The sequence below is a fragment of the Hypanus sabinus genome, chromosome 22 (assembly GCF_030144855.1).
Source record: "Hypanus sabinus isolate sHypSab1 chromosome 22, sHypSab1.hap1, whole genome shotgun sequence".
Lineage (NCBI taxonomy): Eukaryota > Metazoa > Chordata > Chondrichthyes > Myliobatiformes > Dasyatidae > Hypanus > Hypanus sabinus.
The window spans coordinates 60,207,498-60,224,534 of NC_082727.1; the positions used below are offsets into that span (position 1 = coordinate 60,207,498).

The following is a 17,037-nucleotide window of genomic DNA, read 5'->3' on the forward strand; positions in this document are numbered from 1 at the left end:
GCTGTGAAGATCCCTGCTGCACCTGACGACCCTGTGATCTCCATCTCAGAGGTTGATATTAGACTGTCTTTAAAGAGGCTGAACCCTCACAAGGTGGAAGGCCCCGATGGAGTACCTGGTAAGGCTCTGAAACCAACTAGTAGGAGTACTCAAGGACAGTTTCAATCTCTCACTGCTACGGGCGGAAGTTCCCACTTGCTTCAAAAAGGCTTCAAAAAACAATTATATCAGTGCCTAAGAAGAATAACGTGGGTTGCCTTAATGACTATCGCCCGGTAGCATTCACATCTACAGTGGTGAAATGCTTTTGAGAGGTTGTTCATGACTAGACTGAACTCCTGCCTCAGCAAGGACTTGGACCCATTGCAATTTGCCTAAGACCAGAATAGGTCAATGGCAGACGCAATCTCAATGGCTCTCCGCATGGCTTGAGACCATCTGGACAACACAAACACCTACGTCAGGATGCCATTCATCGACTATAGCTCAGCACTTAATACCATCATTCCCACAATCCTGATTGAGAAGTTGCAGAACCTGGGCCTCTGTACCTCCCACTGCAATTGGATCGTCGACTTCCTAACCAGAAGACCAGAATTTGTGTGGATTGGTGATAACATATCCTTATCGCTGACGATCAACACTTGGGCATTTCAGAGGTGTGTGCTTAGCCCACTGTTCTACTCTCTATATACACATGACTAGGCATAGCTCAAATACCATCTACAAATTTGCTGACAATACAACCATTGTTGGTAGTATCTCAGGTGGCAACGAGAGGGCATACAGGAGTGAAATATGCCAAATAGTGGAGTGGTGCCACAGCAACAACCTGGCACTTAACGTCAATAAGACGAAAGAGATGATCGTGGACTTCAGGAAGGGTAAGACGAAGGAACACATACCAATCCTCATAGAGGGATCAGAAGTGGAGAGAGTGAGCAGCTTCAAGTTCCTGGGTGTTAAGATCTCTGAGGATCTAACCATCTAACCTGGTCCCAACGTATCGATGTAGTTATAAAGTAGGCAAGGCAGCGGCTATACTTTATTAAGAGTTTGAAGAGATTTGACATGTCAACAAATACGCTCAATAACTTCAATCGTTGTACTGTGGAGGGCATTCTGACAGGCTGCATCACTGTCTGCTATGGGGGCGGGGTTACTGCACAGGACCAAAAGAAGCTGCGGAAGGTTGTAAATCTAGTCAGCTCCATCTTGGGTACTAGTCTACAAAGTACCCTGGACATCTTTAGGGAGCAGTGTCTCAGAAAGGACCTCCAGCACGCAGGGCATGCCCTTTTCTCGCTGTTACCATCAGGTAGGAGATACAGAAGCCTGAGCACAGACACTCAATGATTCAGAAATAGCTTCTTCCCCTCTGCCATCCAACTCCTAAATGGACATTGAACCCTTGGACACTACCTCACTTTAAAAAAATATATGCATTATTTCTATTTTTGCAAATTTTTAATCTATTCAATATATGTAATTGATTTTCTTGTTTATTTATTATTATTTTATTTACTGTTTTTATCTCTGCTAGATTATGTATTGTATTGAACTGCTGCTGCTAAGTTAACAAATTTCATGTCACATGCCGGTGATAATAAGCCTGATTCTGATTCTGAAGCATGTCACCTAGCCTAAAATAACCATTGTTGAACTTAATTAATCTCTATACTTCCATTACTGATGTCTCTTACTCATCAAAGGCTACACTCAGAGGACACTGTCCTAAAAATACATTGTGCTTTACAGTGAGTCCACAGATTTCTTGTCTAGGGTAAAATTACCTTTGAGTTACCTGATTCGATTTACAGGTTCTAATTCACATGGGGTGCTAAAAGCCTCTTGTTTAACATCTCATATCATTATAATTTAAAATTACAGAGCTAAGAGAATTTATGGTTGAACAAATAAATTTGCAAATCAAACATAAAATTGGTGTTTAGTCACTGAAGACCACACACTGGCAATGCGCTCATAACCTTCAAAGAGGTTATAGACTCCACCTGTGACAGGAAGATTCAGGTCCAAACACCCATTCTTGAATCAGTTTCTTTTTTAACTCTTGACAAACCTGAAATATACTGTGGGTCTCATTTATTAAAAGTAATTCAAATATATTTCAGAGCTTCAGAATTTGCCATTGGCATTATTGCCTTCCCCTGGGTGCAATGGTGGAGTCTAGCCCATTACAAAATGAATGGCTTGCTGTTGAAAGTATTGAATGAAGGTAAACTTTCAATGGAATGGTATGATAACAGGTCAGGTCTTGGTGGGCTGATCCTTCTCATCCTGTACTCAGCCCTTACCTATATTACCCATCCTAGATTCAATCGGTTTCATTTATTAGGCCTCTGTATCCCAGCACTATGATCCAGATGGTTGGAGCTAGTCATACTGTGAGCCATCTAGTCTTTTTGGGCAGGCTTCTACAAGGTTGTGGGCTTCCCACCTTTGGAAAATCTTGGCCAGGACGTCAATATTGGTTAAATGGTTAAACATGTTCATCCACTCATGGTGGTTGTTTCAAAATCATTAATTGTAAAACAACCAAAAAAAAAGTTATAGTCAGTAATTAATTAAATGCTTACTTCAGTTTTGACATCCATTTCAATGTTGGTATGTTATGTATTTTACCCATAATGCATGGTCATGTTTTATTCAGTAAGTTCCAATATTTACAACTGGATTATGGTGCTTTACAGTAAAAATTATACAAGGAACTTTTAAAGTTTAATGGTCGGCAATAATCTGAAGAAGGGCCTATACTGTGCTGTACTGTTGCAAGTTATATGTTCTAGGATCGAAGCAAGAACCCTTTTAGTGATCTATCTTTGTTCAAATTGTTTGGAAAGCCTTAATCTTATGCTGAAGGTTGTTAAAAGTAGTCATTTTGCCTTGTTGCCAGAATCGGTGCTGAAAATGGCCTGATGTGATTACAATTGCTATCTCATTGTATCTTCTGGAGATCTGGAGTATGATTATGGTGAAAAGGGGAGTTTCACTGATCTTCTCCTATGCTGTCAAGCTAAAGTGGGTGTGAAGTTTATTTTTCAGCATGATTCCATTTAGCGCTGTTCACAGTCATACATCTGGTAATGGAAGATCATTGCTCAACTGTATTTGAGTTAATGGACAGAAAATTATGTTAAACATATCACCTAGATAGCAAGTCTGCTAATGCATTCTTAGTGGACAATTTTGTAAGTGAATACTTTTGAAAAGCATTTCCTTCACATGCTTTAAACAAACTATTCATATAAATGGTCTGATATTTGAATCCATTATTTTGGAGGAGTGAAGATAGGTAATTTAAAGTAACTCCAGATACCTGTTCCTGTCAGAATATGAGGCAAGGACAATAGGTTTAGGGAACTTCGGTTTACAAAAGATATTGAGGCCCTAGTTAAGAAAAACAAGGAGGTGCATAGTAGATATTGGAGTGCAGGAACAAATGAGGTTCTTGAGGAGTCTAAGAAATGCAAGAGAACACTTAAGGAAATCAGGAGGGCTAAAAGAAGACATGAGGTTGCTAGCAGACAAGGTGACGGAGAATCCTAAGGGCTTCAACAGATATGTTAAGAGCAAAAGGATTGCAAGGGACAAAATTGGTGCTCTGGAAGATCAGAGTGGTAATGTATGCAAGAAGCCGGAAGAGATGGGAGAGATCTTAAATGGATTTTTTACATCTGTATTTACACAGGAGACAGACAAGGGGTCTATAGAATTGAGACAAAGCAGCATCAACTTCAAGAATCTTATACGGATTACAGAGGGGGAGGTGCTTGCTGTCTTGAGGCAAATTAGGGTGGACAAATCCCCAGGGCCTGAAAAGGACCCATGGACCCTGTGGGAGGAAAGTGCAGAAAATGCATGGGCTCTAGCAGAGAGTTTTCTGAAGAGGTTGCCAGGAAACTTGATGAAGGCAATGCAATAGATGTTGTGTACATGGATTTTAACGAGCCCTTTGACAAAGTCCTGCATGGAAGATTGGTAAAGAAGGTTTAGTCACTTGGCATTCAAGATGAGGTAGTAAATTGAATTAGACATTGGTTTTGTGGGAAGAAGCCAAAGAGTGATAGTAGATGGTTTCCTCTTAGACTGGAGGCCTGTAACTACTGGCATGTACAGGGATCGATGGGTCCATTGTTGTTCATCATCAATATCAATGACCTGGATGATAATGTACTGAACTGGATCAGCAAATTTATGGATGACCCCAAGATTAGGAGTGTAGTGGGCAGTGAACAAGACTGTCAAAGCTTGCAGTGGGATCTGGACCACCTGGAAAAATGGGCTGACAAGGGCCAGATTGAAATTCATGAAGACAGGTGTGAGATGTTGCACTGGAAGGACCAGCCAGGGTAGGTCTTAGACAGTGAGCAGTAGGGTACAAAGAAGTGTGGTAGAACAGAGGGATCTGGGAATACAAATCTATAATTCCTTGAAAGTCATATTACAGGTAGATATGGTCGTAAAGAAAGCTCTTGGCACATTGGCCTTCATAAATCAATGTATTGAGTACAGAGATTGGGATGCTGTGTTAAATTGTGTAAGATGTTGGTGAGGCCTAATTTGGAGTATTGTTTGAAGTTTTGGTCACCTACCAATAGCACAGGTGTGAGTAAGACTGAAAGAGTGCAGAGAAAATTTATAAAGATGTTGCCAGGACTTGAGGACCTGAGTTACAAGGAAAGGCTGAATAGGTTTAGGATTTTATTTCCTAGAACCAAGAAGATTGAAGGGAAATTTGAGAGGTCTTGTATTCAAAATTATAAGAGGTAGTAGTAGTCTCTCGAAGTCCAAGGAAGACGAATGTGTTGCACAGTCAACGTCTATGGGCACGCATATGACTTATGAGGCCGAAGGCCGAAGCGCAGATACGGTTGCAGATGGGGCCAGGAGCGGATGCCTTCCTGTGTCTTTCTTGACTCGCCTTGAGGCGCTGCATGCGCCAGTTGGCTTGGAATTTGGCTTGGACCAATCAGCAGCAGTGTGTTCGAGATCGTGGGGCTGGAGTTTGGCCCACTTAAGGTTTGACTTGAGGTTGTCCTTGTACCTCTTCCTTGGGCGACCTTGGGCACAGTTGCCCTGCTCCAGTTCTCCGTAGAACAACTGACGCAGCTTTCTGGACTCATCTATGCGGATCACATGGCCAGTCCATCTGAGCTGAGCCTTCAAAACCTTGAAAGATAGAGATAGAGTAAATGCCAGAAGTCTTCTTCCACTGATGTTGGGTGAGATTACAGGTAGATAAATGATGAAAGGCAAAACATTTAAGGAAAACATGAGGGGGGACTTTTTTATTCAGGGGGTGGTGAGTGTGGAACGAGCTGCCAGCACAAGTGGTGGATGCGGGTTCACTTTCAACATTTAAGAGAAGTTTGGATAGGTACTTGGATGGGGGTGGTATGGAGGGCTATGGTCCAGGTGCAGGTTGATGGGATTAGGCAGATTAATGGTTCAGCACAGACTAGATGGGCCAAAAGGCCTGTTTCTGTGCTGTAGCGTTCTATGACTCTATGATACCTCACTCTATTTAATTTTGCACTTGAGAGCACAGTCTCCACCCAGTTCATTAAAAAGATTGGGTAGAAAACAGTGCAACAGAAACCAAAACTAAAGATAGATGGAGGAACTAATTAAATGCAAGATTACAAATAATTAATTATAATATTTGAATTCATTTAGATTTGTACATTGATAACACATTCTCCAGTTGTTGAGCTGAGGTTGATCAGTACACATTCCTTTAATAATTTGGCAAGGGATCTCCACACTCTTCTCCAAAACTGTTGACTGATCCAGTGCCAGTGCCCCTTAGGAAAACACTGGGAAAGAGTAGAGACAAGGAAGGCACAAGCCACTCATTGCTGGCAGAACTAAGTGTGCCCTAGAACCAGGAGCACAAGTTGTCACCCTTCCTCTGCATAATTAAAATAAAACATTTTCAATAATGAAATTATTTAATGATCACTGCACTCGTGCTGAAAATCCTGAGAAGGGATTCTGCTTGGGATTGGTCAGATCCTTAAAATTAATGTAAAACCTCTCGATGCTAAATATAAAGAGTGCAAAGTCTATTACAGACTACTGCCTGAAAAATTAGCCAAATAATTAAAAACAAATATAATAAGATACTTTTTCTAACCTAAAAATCATTTCAACCTGTTCAAAACATTTTATAATAAAGCATGTGTTATTAATTCTCAGAATCTCTTTGCTTTTGGAGATCTTGATGGTATTGGAATGAATGCGAAGTTGCAGCATCCCCTTGGTGTAGCTTGGAATAAAAAACGGAATTTACTGTATGTGGCGGACTCCTACAATCACAAGGCATGTCTTTATCAATTTATTTTCTTTCAATTATTTTCCTTTGGTAGGTATAATTTATTGGTTTGAGATAAAATGTATCAGCCATTCACCATTATGAATAGTATTAATATTATATCAAAATATTTCTTTGAAATATAATCTTTACATATTTGCAAGCATTATGAAGATAAGGCTGAATGGTGTTTACCTCTTTGTAGTATGTGCTTTCATTGTTTTAAATATATATCTAATATGTCATCTGGAATTATAACAACTGCTTCAGAAACAATAACCCTGTGTATCTGGCATCAAAATAGAAAGGAAATGGAAACTGCAACTTCATGGGTCTCAATGATTATTAAGCTTTATAACTGAGGTTCTCAACCCCTTTTATACCAAGGACCTCTGCCATTAACTGAGGGGTCTGTAGACTCCAGATTGTGAACCCTTGGGTATGTTGGGAAATCATTAGATTAATAACCTCTTCAAAAACAATTTTTGATCATTCAACATACACCAGTGTCTATCTATTGAATATATAGATATTATGAAGTTGTCTCAGATAACTCATTATGTAATGACATGCATATTTTTTTATGATTGTCAAGGGATACAGCAATTCACATACTTTTTACAATATTAAGTTCCTTAATGAAGAAAATGTAAACAGAGTATGTTCCAATTCTGAGCACCTAAATGTTTCTGATTATGGGGCATTCAAATATAATATATTAATTGTTTTGTACTCAGATCAAAGTAATAGATCCAAAAACAAAACAGTGTACTACACTGGCAGGAACTGGTAAAGCCAGCAATGTAATCGGTCCTGACTTCAACCAAGCTACTTTTAATGAGCCAGGAGATGTGTGTGTTGGTGAAAATGGGAATGTCCTTTATGTAGCCGATACCAACAATCACCAAGTTAAAGTGCTAGATTTGGAAATGAAGACTGTCTCTGTGGTAAGTTACATTTCCCACCCAAATTATTTTACATCTTGGTATCAATTTCATTGTTAAGCGTATGTGCAGGCAACACCCTTGATAAAGAGCATGGGTTCCCAACCTTTTTTTATGCCATGGATCTGTACTATTAAGCAAGGGGTCCATAGTGTCCAGGTTGGGAACCCTTAATATATAGGAATGGATGATCCAATAACTATTCCTGCAAAATATCCTACTGGAAACAAATTCTGGTAAGAAAGCAAGTGTTCTAAATATAGTGTAATGTATTACCTTGTCATACATGGACTTTTTCATTATTCTTTGTATAAAATCCAATCTGTGGGTTTGAAATTTGGGGTTATTTAATTATTTATTATCAAATTTAGCTTTTTATTACTATAGACCGCATGTATTCTGCACTTTGTGATTTCTGCTTTTTCTGTACTAACAACTGAATGCTGAATTGAAACTTAAATTGCCTTAAAAACTAGATTATGAACTCACATTCGGTTATAGTGATAACTGTCATTTTCGTTACATTTCATTTTTCTATAGTTGCCAATCACTTTTGTCGATGCTGTGGACTCTTCCTTGCCTATAAAACCAAAGAAAGGTTATCGTTTACCAAAATCTGCTGTTTCAGTGCACAAGAGTCCATTATTTGTAAGACCAGCTCAGACACTACAGTTTTGTCTCAAAATTGAACTTCCAGAGGGAGCCAAACTAACAGAGGGGGCACCGAGTTTCTGGGCTCTCTGGGCAGAAGGTAATGTTCTAAATGCTGTTATCATAGTATGTCATAATCATTTGTACCACTCAATCAAACTAATTACAATAATTATTTTGCAAATAAACAATCCCAAATGTACCAAATTTGATTGTTACGTTATGAAATAGTGCATTGGATAATGCTCAGGTATAATGGATTATAAGTGTATCATTAGTTACATAATTTTCTGTATAACATTTCAGGAGGGTTGTAAGCCTCTTAAGAGAACAAACTTATTTTTCACTTTGACAAAAGTAACTAAAATTCATCTATTTTGATCTCCTTTCTAGCATTTTGCATGTATACAATTATGTCTGTGTTTAGTGCCTGTAATGCAAACCAGACATAAATGGAAGTGTTTTATCCCCCATTGGTACAAAATTTACCCATTATCAAGTATTTTTAAAGTGTCCAGAAATACCTTGGATCCCATAGAACACTGCAAATGACAGAAAGCTTTTCTTGAGAAAGTAAAATATTATTCTTTACTATTCATTGGTAATTAGAACAGAATGGGAGTCCAGGAACTTTTGTAAATCAAATTACTGCAGACACTAGAAATATGAAACAAAAATAGAACAGTAAAACTCAGCAGGTCAGGCAGCATCTGGGGTAAGAGAAACAGAGCTAAGATTTCAAATCAAATGTTGTTCATCAGTTGCAGAGAAAGGAGAGGGTGAAAAGTACACAGGAAACATTTCTGTTAGTGCAAGTCCAGGGTTCTTTTAGTCACAGTCAGAGAGAGAGGGAGAGGAGGGGGGAAGAGAGAGAGGAAGGGAGAAGGCAAGAGAGAGATGGAGAGAGATAGACGGAAAGAGAGAGGGAGAGGGGAGACAGACAGAGAGAATGAAGGAGAATATGGACAAGGTGGCGTGTGAAGGTGTGAAATGTTTTTCAGTGTTGAAACGTAAAACCAAAATGAGAAATATTGGAGGCCCATGATGTTCAGGCAGTCTTTGAGGAAAGTAAAAAGATGAGATGGATAACCTTCCATCAAAACTGATCAGTTTCGATACAAACATCCATCTACTATATATAATCAATTTATTGATTTCACATCATGTATTTATTTTTTTCTGAGTTCCATTTTCAAGCTGCAACCACCTGTTGATAATTCTCTGTTAAAACAAAGTTCTATGTTCCTCAATTACATTTTTGCAATGCTGCAGTTCAACTCTGAACAAATTGAACTAATGTAAAAATAAAATTGAAGGTAGAAGATGAAAGAAGCAAAGGATTGAAAGCGATTAATGTCCTAGAATATGTTGTCTTTAGAAGTTAGTGGACATTCTGGAATCCTGTCTTGTCTGGGGCAACAGTGGTGATTAATTGAGTCATAATTCTTACAATGAATATTGTGGTTCATCTTCTAATGCTGATTAATTTGTATACAGTATCACCTTTAAATGTGGACATGTAATTTCTATTTATGTATTTTATTTTTACAGAGCATGAATGGCTCTTTGTGGGCCAGAAGATCACTGGAGAAATTGTTAATCTTGAGAACGAACCTGAAATCATCTTTGTACTTCCCTCTCAAGTACAGACAGATGGACTTGTGTTATCAGTAGATGTGTGCCTCTATTTCTGTAGTAAATATAGTAATAATTGCCAAATGAAAGGAATCTCATTTAAACAACCATTACAGTTCTCCAGTACATGCCAGGAAACCATTTCAAAAGTGGATCTTCCCTTCAGCTTTTAAATAAATAAAAACAGTTAACTCTTAGAAATTTCTGTCCTGATAAATAAAGAATTAGAAACATATGAATATTTAGGTTTGACCCATTAGAATAGCTGGGTAAATATTAGCGTTGAAATAATGAGTTAATAAACAGAATGGTTATCTTTGTTGACATATGTTTGAAACTCTCAGCATGACCTAGCGATCTAAATTCAGTTAGGAGAGGCCTACTGTTGTAAAAATCCCAACTTGAATTTGGCATTGAAACTAACAGCATTATATCTGTCACAAAGAAAGCTAATCTAGATATAGAAATAGTGATTAATGTTTTGCAGTTGCAATTGGATTCATTTTGGGAAAGACCAAGGAATCATTATTCTGCACCTTGCTGGAGAGCTAAGATTGTTTTGTTATGGAAACAATGCCTGAAATGAGGAAATGCTGAATTCCCGAACATTAATCTCACTTCATTTGCTAAATGTAACATTTATTTCAGGAAAGTTCTAGCCTTTATTAGTAATAATGTAAAAATATATCTGGTTATTCAGCAAATTGTAGCTGAAAGTTCCTTATAAAACAGGTTAAACCTCAAGGAAAATACACCTAACCAAAGTTTTATCAAGTACATGAAAGAGCTTTGTGCAAGAGTTGGCTCAGCTTCACTATTTCACTAATCATCAACAAAAATTAGTTGCAGCAGTAAGAAACCTCTGTGGCATCTCACAGTCACAATCAATGTAATTTTATTTTTAAAATACAAACAGATGTGACTTTGAAGCAAAGTTCCAAATCAAATTATGAATGCGGTTAAAAAGTTTACAGATGCAGAGGTCTGCATTTTAATTTCTATCTATTGAAGTATCTAGCAAAGTATCAGTAGAATTGGATGAATTATTGATTTAAATAAGCTATGTTAGTATTTAAAGAGTTTCTAAATTTACACACTGAACTTATTTGATGAGTAAACACAAAACCATTTGGAGTTCTGATAAGGTTCTGTAATGATAGACCTTATTTTACAGTCTGGACTAAAAAAAATAATTTGGTGCCATTAAGCCCAGCATGGAATTAATCTCGTTAATTTCTCAGGATAGGCATGCTACAAAGTAAAACCAAAGAAAGCTTTTGTATTCTATATTTTTTTCATTGTGTTTTATTCATTTCTGAATATTTGTAAAATACTTTGTTTACTTTAGGACAGCGTAGCAAAGCATTGTATAGATATTCTCTTATATAAATGTATAGAATTCTTTCTAGAGAGCCAGTTTTGCACCAGCAATAAAGTCAAAACCCTTCAGTGTAAATTGTAACTTGTTTTGTCATAAATGTGCAAAGTCTATTGCATTAAATTTATTTCTGGTCATTTCAGCTCTGTGTATGCAGTGTGGAGAACACTTGATGTTTCATAACAAGTGTATTGTCTTGTTAATTTTGAAACTGCATTGAACAATATCCTAATTTAAAATTTTATACATCTGCTTTTGCCAGTTCAAAATAACATGCATTAAAAGCAGTTTCATAACAACAGAAAAATAGGAATAGGGAGTTCAGTCTTTCAAACCTGCTCTGCCTTTCTTCCTTCAACTCCAACTGTAGCCTCCTAATCATCTAATGTTCAGATATAAATCAATCTTTGCTTTGATTAGATTGGAGCTGGAATTAGTTGCTGTTATGTGGCTCCAGGGATTTGTTTTTGATCTGACCTTTGGTGCTGCCTGTGTGCGGTTTTCTTATTTTCCCCAGGACCATGTAGGTTTACCCCGGGCACTCCAGTTTCCTCCTAAGTCCCACAGACGCCAGACACACATTAGATTAATTTGCTTCTATAAAGATCCCATAGTATGGCTTACTAGCAAAAAGAATCAAAGAGGAAACAATGGGCACTTGAGAGAGAAGACAGCTTACAAAAAAAATGAGCATGGGAATGAGACTATTAGGATTGTTCCTCTGAAAGCAAAGTTTCTCAATGTCTGCTCATATGGGAATCTCAAAAGTCCATGAAAAGAACCTTCATATGCTCTCCAAGACGAGAACAATGGAACTGAAGTACTCCAGTGTGTTTGTGCTATAGTGATGCCAGAGGAGCAGGATGTCTGGATTGCTGGATGTTATTTCTACTAATTCCCTAACACTCATAATTCTTTTTTGAAATAGTTATTAATTTTCCTTTGAACCAGGTAAATTTAATGTAAATATGGAAACTGGAGCCCATAGAGTGCAGGGTTCCAGTGAATGGGAATGGAGCATAGGAACACCAGATGCTGAACCACTGGGACTTCTGAACAGCTAGATTATGTACTTCCTTGAATAAAGAAAATATAGGAGTAGAATACGGCCAGTTGGTCCATCGAGTCTGCTCTACCATTTCATCATGGTTGATACATTTTCCTCTCAGCCCTTTTCTGCTGCCTTCTCCCCGTTTTCCTTCGTGCCCTGACCAATCAAGAATCTATCAACCTCTACCTTAAATATACATAAAGACTTGGCGTCACAGCTGTCCATGGCAAATGAACCAAAATATTTCAGAGTATTCTAAATACAGCCTCTTTAATTTCAGTGAATTGTAATTGCTGTAAAGCTTAACAGAAGTGTTAATTTCTCAGGAAGTACTTTTACTAATTGTAAGAATTTTTATATCTTAAATGGGGTATAAAAACCATTTATCTTGTACATCTGTGCAGGAAATCTTTAAGAACTCTGAAAATTAAACTGCATTGGATATTGGAAAGGGCAATTAAAAACAATGTTAATTGTATTTAACAACCAGACAGCTGTGAGGAGGGAGAGAGAATGACACACACACACACACCCCTTTTTCCTTTAATTCTTCAGGCAGATCAGAACTGGGAAAAGTTGGAGGTGCTGCAGATTTAAAGCAAATACAGGAGCAGGAATGTGGGGAAGCATTAGGAGTGTAGAGGCAGGAGAAATTAACAGGACAAAAGCATCTGCGAGGCAAACCACAATGTATCAAATAAACAGAAGATAATTCTATAGGAGATGTAAACAGCATACTAATGTGGAAGACAGTGATATAGCAGCTAGAATTACTGAACTAGGGAAACAGCAGCCTACATAGATGATATGAAGATGAAAGGTGAAATTCCACAGCTTATCTGGTGGGATTAAAGTTCTGTTAATTAAAAAATCATATGTGTAAGGGAAAAAATTAATCTGTAAGAATACCCATAAGGTAAGCTATTCAGCAGTATAAAAAAAATGAGTCCCTACAAAACAAGATACAAAGGCACTCACTGTTGACTTTGCTAAATCTACACAGTCATCTGCGAAGTCATGTCTAAACTAAGAGAGCTGTCTCGCTGATTAATCCTGCAAGTCAGATTCAAAGCCATTGTCCCAGATTCCTCAAGTCTCTGGGTGTTGGTCACTCCTACCCACAGGGCAGATCTACAGGCAGTGGCAATATAATCAGGATGATGCAGCGACTCAAGGAGGTCTCATCGCTGACTTCATGTCCCTTGAGGTCTCAACAAGGACCGTGATTATCCCCAAAAAAGGAGTTTATCACTTCCCCTTGACACTTCATAGCAATACCATTGGCATCACTACCCTGAAACTTCATTGGAGAGCCATCATGTCTACAAAACAGATAAGAAGCTGAGATTCCTGCAGTGAATGACTCCTATTCTGAAATTCAAAGGCTTGTCACCCTTGTTATGACACAAGTGGAATATTCTCCAACTGCAAAGTTGAGTGGAACTCTGGAAACATCCAGGTTATCCGATCCACCAACCTTATATTAAAAAAATGCACCATTGCACCGGTCAGACACAAGACCTAGAAAGACAAGGGCACATTAATGTAAATTCCCTCCAAATGTTGCACTGTCTGATTTGGAAACATAATCCCTGTCCTTTCATCTAAATCCTAAGACTCCCTACCAATCAAAGGAGTACAAAGGATGTTACAGTAGCATAGCTGTTAGTATGACACTATTATAGCTCGGGGCATTGGAGTTTGGAGTTCAGTTCCAGAGTCTTCTGTTAGAAAGTTGGTACATTCTTTCCATGTGCACTTGGGTTTCTTCCAGATACTCTGGGGTTTCCTCCCAGAGTCCAAAGACTTACAGTTAGTATGTTAATTGATCATTGTAAATTGTTCTGCAATCAGGCTAGGGTTAATTTGGTGGGTTGCTGGGAGACACAGCTTGGTGGGCCGGAAGGGCAGGTTCCACGATGTATCTCTAAAGATGAACCACAATTGTTTGTGAAGTCAGCTCATCGCTACCTGCTCAAGGGCAGTACAGACTACCAATAAATGTTGCATGTCCAATGACACCCAAATCCCATAAATACTTCTTTTCAAAAAAGCTGTAGCCTTGAAATAAGTATTACTGATGGATGTGATCTGAAATGCATTCAATGTTCAGCCAGGAGGCTGCAGTATGCCTAATTAAATGATGAAATGTTGTTTCATAGGCTTCCATTCTATTTCATTAAAACATGAGAGATCAGAGAGAGTGTACAGTAGAAATATAAAGGTAGTAACCAACATTTCAGAGTCTGAGTCACTCTCTTGTACTGACTGGAGATATTGCACAAACCCCATTCAATACATCAATACCCATCACGTACACCATAAACCACACAAATAAACTGGAAAGTGCAGATGGCAAGAAAGGTTAAATACACAAACCAGCAATTGGAGAGATTTAGGGGACAACAGGATCAAAGAAGAAATATACACACAAGGAGAAGATTCATTTAGTGACGACACTGCTGGGGATGGAAGATGAACTGCTAAATGTGAAGGTGTGGAACAACTTAGCAATTCCTAAGCCCCTCAAAGATTTGAGAACAGAAATGCAGGTTATACAACCAATGCAAGGATGGTGAAGCCCAGTTGAAGAAAAAGGCATAGAAGAAGAAAACAGTTGAGCTGGATGTGCAATGGAATAGATTGCTGTTCGAAAGTGAATAGTGAAATAAAACAAACACACAGTTCAAAGTACATTTATTATCAAAGTGTATATACATTTTACAAACTTGAGGTTCATCTCCTTACAGGCAGCCACAAAACAAAAAAGCACACAAAAAAAAATTAAAAGACCATCCAGTGTGCAGAGAGAAAATAAAAACAAGTTGTGCAAACAATAGAAGTAAACAATAGCATTCAGAACAAAAGTGAGTCCATAGTCATGAAGCCTGGAACAGGCCACAGCCAAAGACACAAATCATTAATTGTGCAAAGAACACAATGCAGAAAAGTTAGATTAATCTTCAAAAAATCCTAGTCTAAAACTCAAATACTGTGAGATATGTTGAATATCCACTGAATTTTCTGTCTTTATAATTTAAAGGGAGTTATTTATTCAAAGCAGGCTGATGTTGAATCTCTCTTTGTTGTTTAAATCAATCATGCACTTTCCTTGTTAACTTAGAAGAATTTCCTCTCAATCATATTCACAAACTGCTTCAGACAATGAATCAGTAATAATCACAGCTGGTAACTTTACAGTAAAATCAGTTGATTTGCTCACTAAAAAATATTAGTTAATCGGTTAACAAAATCAAGTACATTCAAGACTTATATAATTTAATGGCTACACGGAATCATATATAAAGGTAATTTGAATGCAGGTTATTCAATGATGTGACAGATGAGCATAGACAGCTGAACAATCATTTCTTTCCACCCACACAGGATGGGGGAGTGAAAATATCAGTGCTGATTGATGGAATTGCATTAATGGTTGTGTTAGACAATAGCTTTGGAGGCAATATCAAACTATATATTACTATTAAATTTTTTACCGAGAGCTGACTATCCCAAGCAAGTGTACATAATACAACTCAAAGAACCTTAACAATAGTTGATTTCTATTCTGACAGCCAGTTAATAATATCTCTAAACTAAATAAATTTCTAAAACATACATAAAACACAAATCAAACTTCATTTAGTCCATGGGCTCAATGGTTTTAAACCAAAATTTATATGTTGTTCAAATAGGAAAATATAAAAATATTTTGATTATAACAGCAAATACTTGATTCTTTATTTTAAATTATTATTTTTATTCATAAAGTATGCAGGAAAATAAATTCATACAGATAGTATTTAAGCTGGCATAGGTTGAAGCTGAATACAATGTCCTTGTATACTGTACATTCCAGTTTTAACCATAATTAAATTGTTGACTCTTTGTTAAGATTGTATCTATTAAGATCACGTGTAATTAATATATGCATTTTTGAATTTGATATGGCTGTTAAGTAATTAAAAACGAAGTGCTGTTCCTTGGGTTTACGTTGAACTTCATTGCAACAGTCTTAAGAGCCCGAAAGGTCAGGGGTAATGGAGCAATCAATTAAAGTGATAGGCACCGTAAGTTAAGGGTCATATTTTTCTATGGGGAGAGGTCTTTCATTAAAAGCTCAACCATTTTTTTTCATCTCTCTGATACTGAAGGGATCACAAAATGCTGGCGATTGAAATCTGATCCAGCAACTAGCCATTTGCAGTTACTTCAAATTTTCAGCTCAAATCACATTGGGGCTTTGTGTATTCTGCTCTCCTGCAGAGATCTATTAGGTCTATTTTCTTTAATCAGATTTACAAGGCTTTGAAATCCATAGTTTCTTGATGCAAGTGGAATAGGATACAGAACATCAAACTGTACAGCACAGAACAGACCCTTTAGCTTGCAATGCTGTGCTTTACTAATTAAATCAAATGCCAAACTAAACTAACCCCTTCTGCTACACAATGTCCAAACACTTCCATTTCTTACACATTCTTAGGTCTATTGAAGAACCTCTATTTTAGTTGCCACCACCCCAGGCAGCACCCAACATATTCATTGTAAAAAAGCCCCACACATCTCTTTTGGGATTGGGTTTGAGAGTGAGGGAGGCCTGTGCTCCTTCTTAGTGAAAAAATGTGGCTGCCATGTTCCCTTTATGTCTCTGATAGCTTACAAAGAGTGTTGGGACATTCTGAGGTGTAAGGTTTGAGAGTAGACCAGTATATCTGCCTCACACCCCATAAACCCGGGCTCATTTCTGGCCTGTGGTGCTGTCTATGTGGAGTTTGCAGGCTCTCCTTGTGGTTGCACGTGTTTCCTCAGGATCTGATTTCCTCCCACATCTCAGTTTATCATCCATAGGACGTAGCTGAGTGTGTGACTGTATGTGTGGGAGGCGTGTGGAAGGTGGACGTGTTTGATGATAATGAGAAGAAGAAAATAGATTTCATGGAAAATCGCACTAGGAAAGGAGTTGTCCTGTAGCTGGTATAGACTGGGTGGTTTGAAGAAGAGTCCTCCTATCTCATAACTGAATATGAAATTATTCCTGATG

The 17,037-nt window shown here is 37.8% G+C and overlaps 1 protein-coding gene across 1 annotated transcript in view; it reads left to right on the forward strand.

Annotated features, from left to right (window-relative positions):
• Positions 1–11,084, forward strand: part of nhlrc2 (NHL repeat containing 2) — a 90,919-nt gene extending 79,835 nt beyond the window's left edge. Inside the window, exons 9-12 of the mRNA XM_059948005.1 lie at positions 6,220–6,342; positions 7,072–7,281; positions 7,819–8,029; positions 9,481–11,084. Coding sequence (XP_059803988.1) covers positions 6,220–6,342; positions 7,072–7,281; positions 7,819–8,029; positions 9,481–9,737 — 801 coding nt within the window. The 3' untranslated portion in view covers positions 9,738–11,084. The remainder of the gene's footprint in view (positions 1–6,219; positions 6,343–7,071; positions 7,282–7,818; positions 8,030–9,480) is intronic.
• The last annotated feature ends 5,953 nt before the right edge of the window (positions 11,085–17,037 follow it).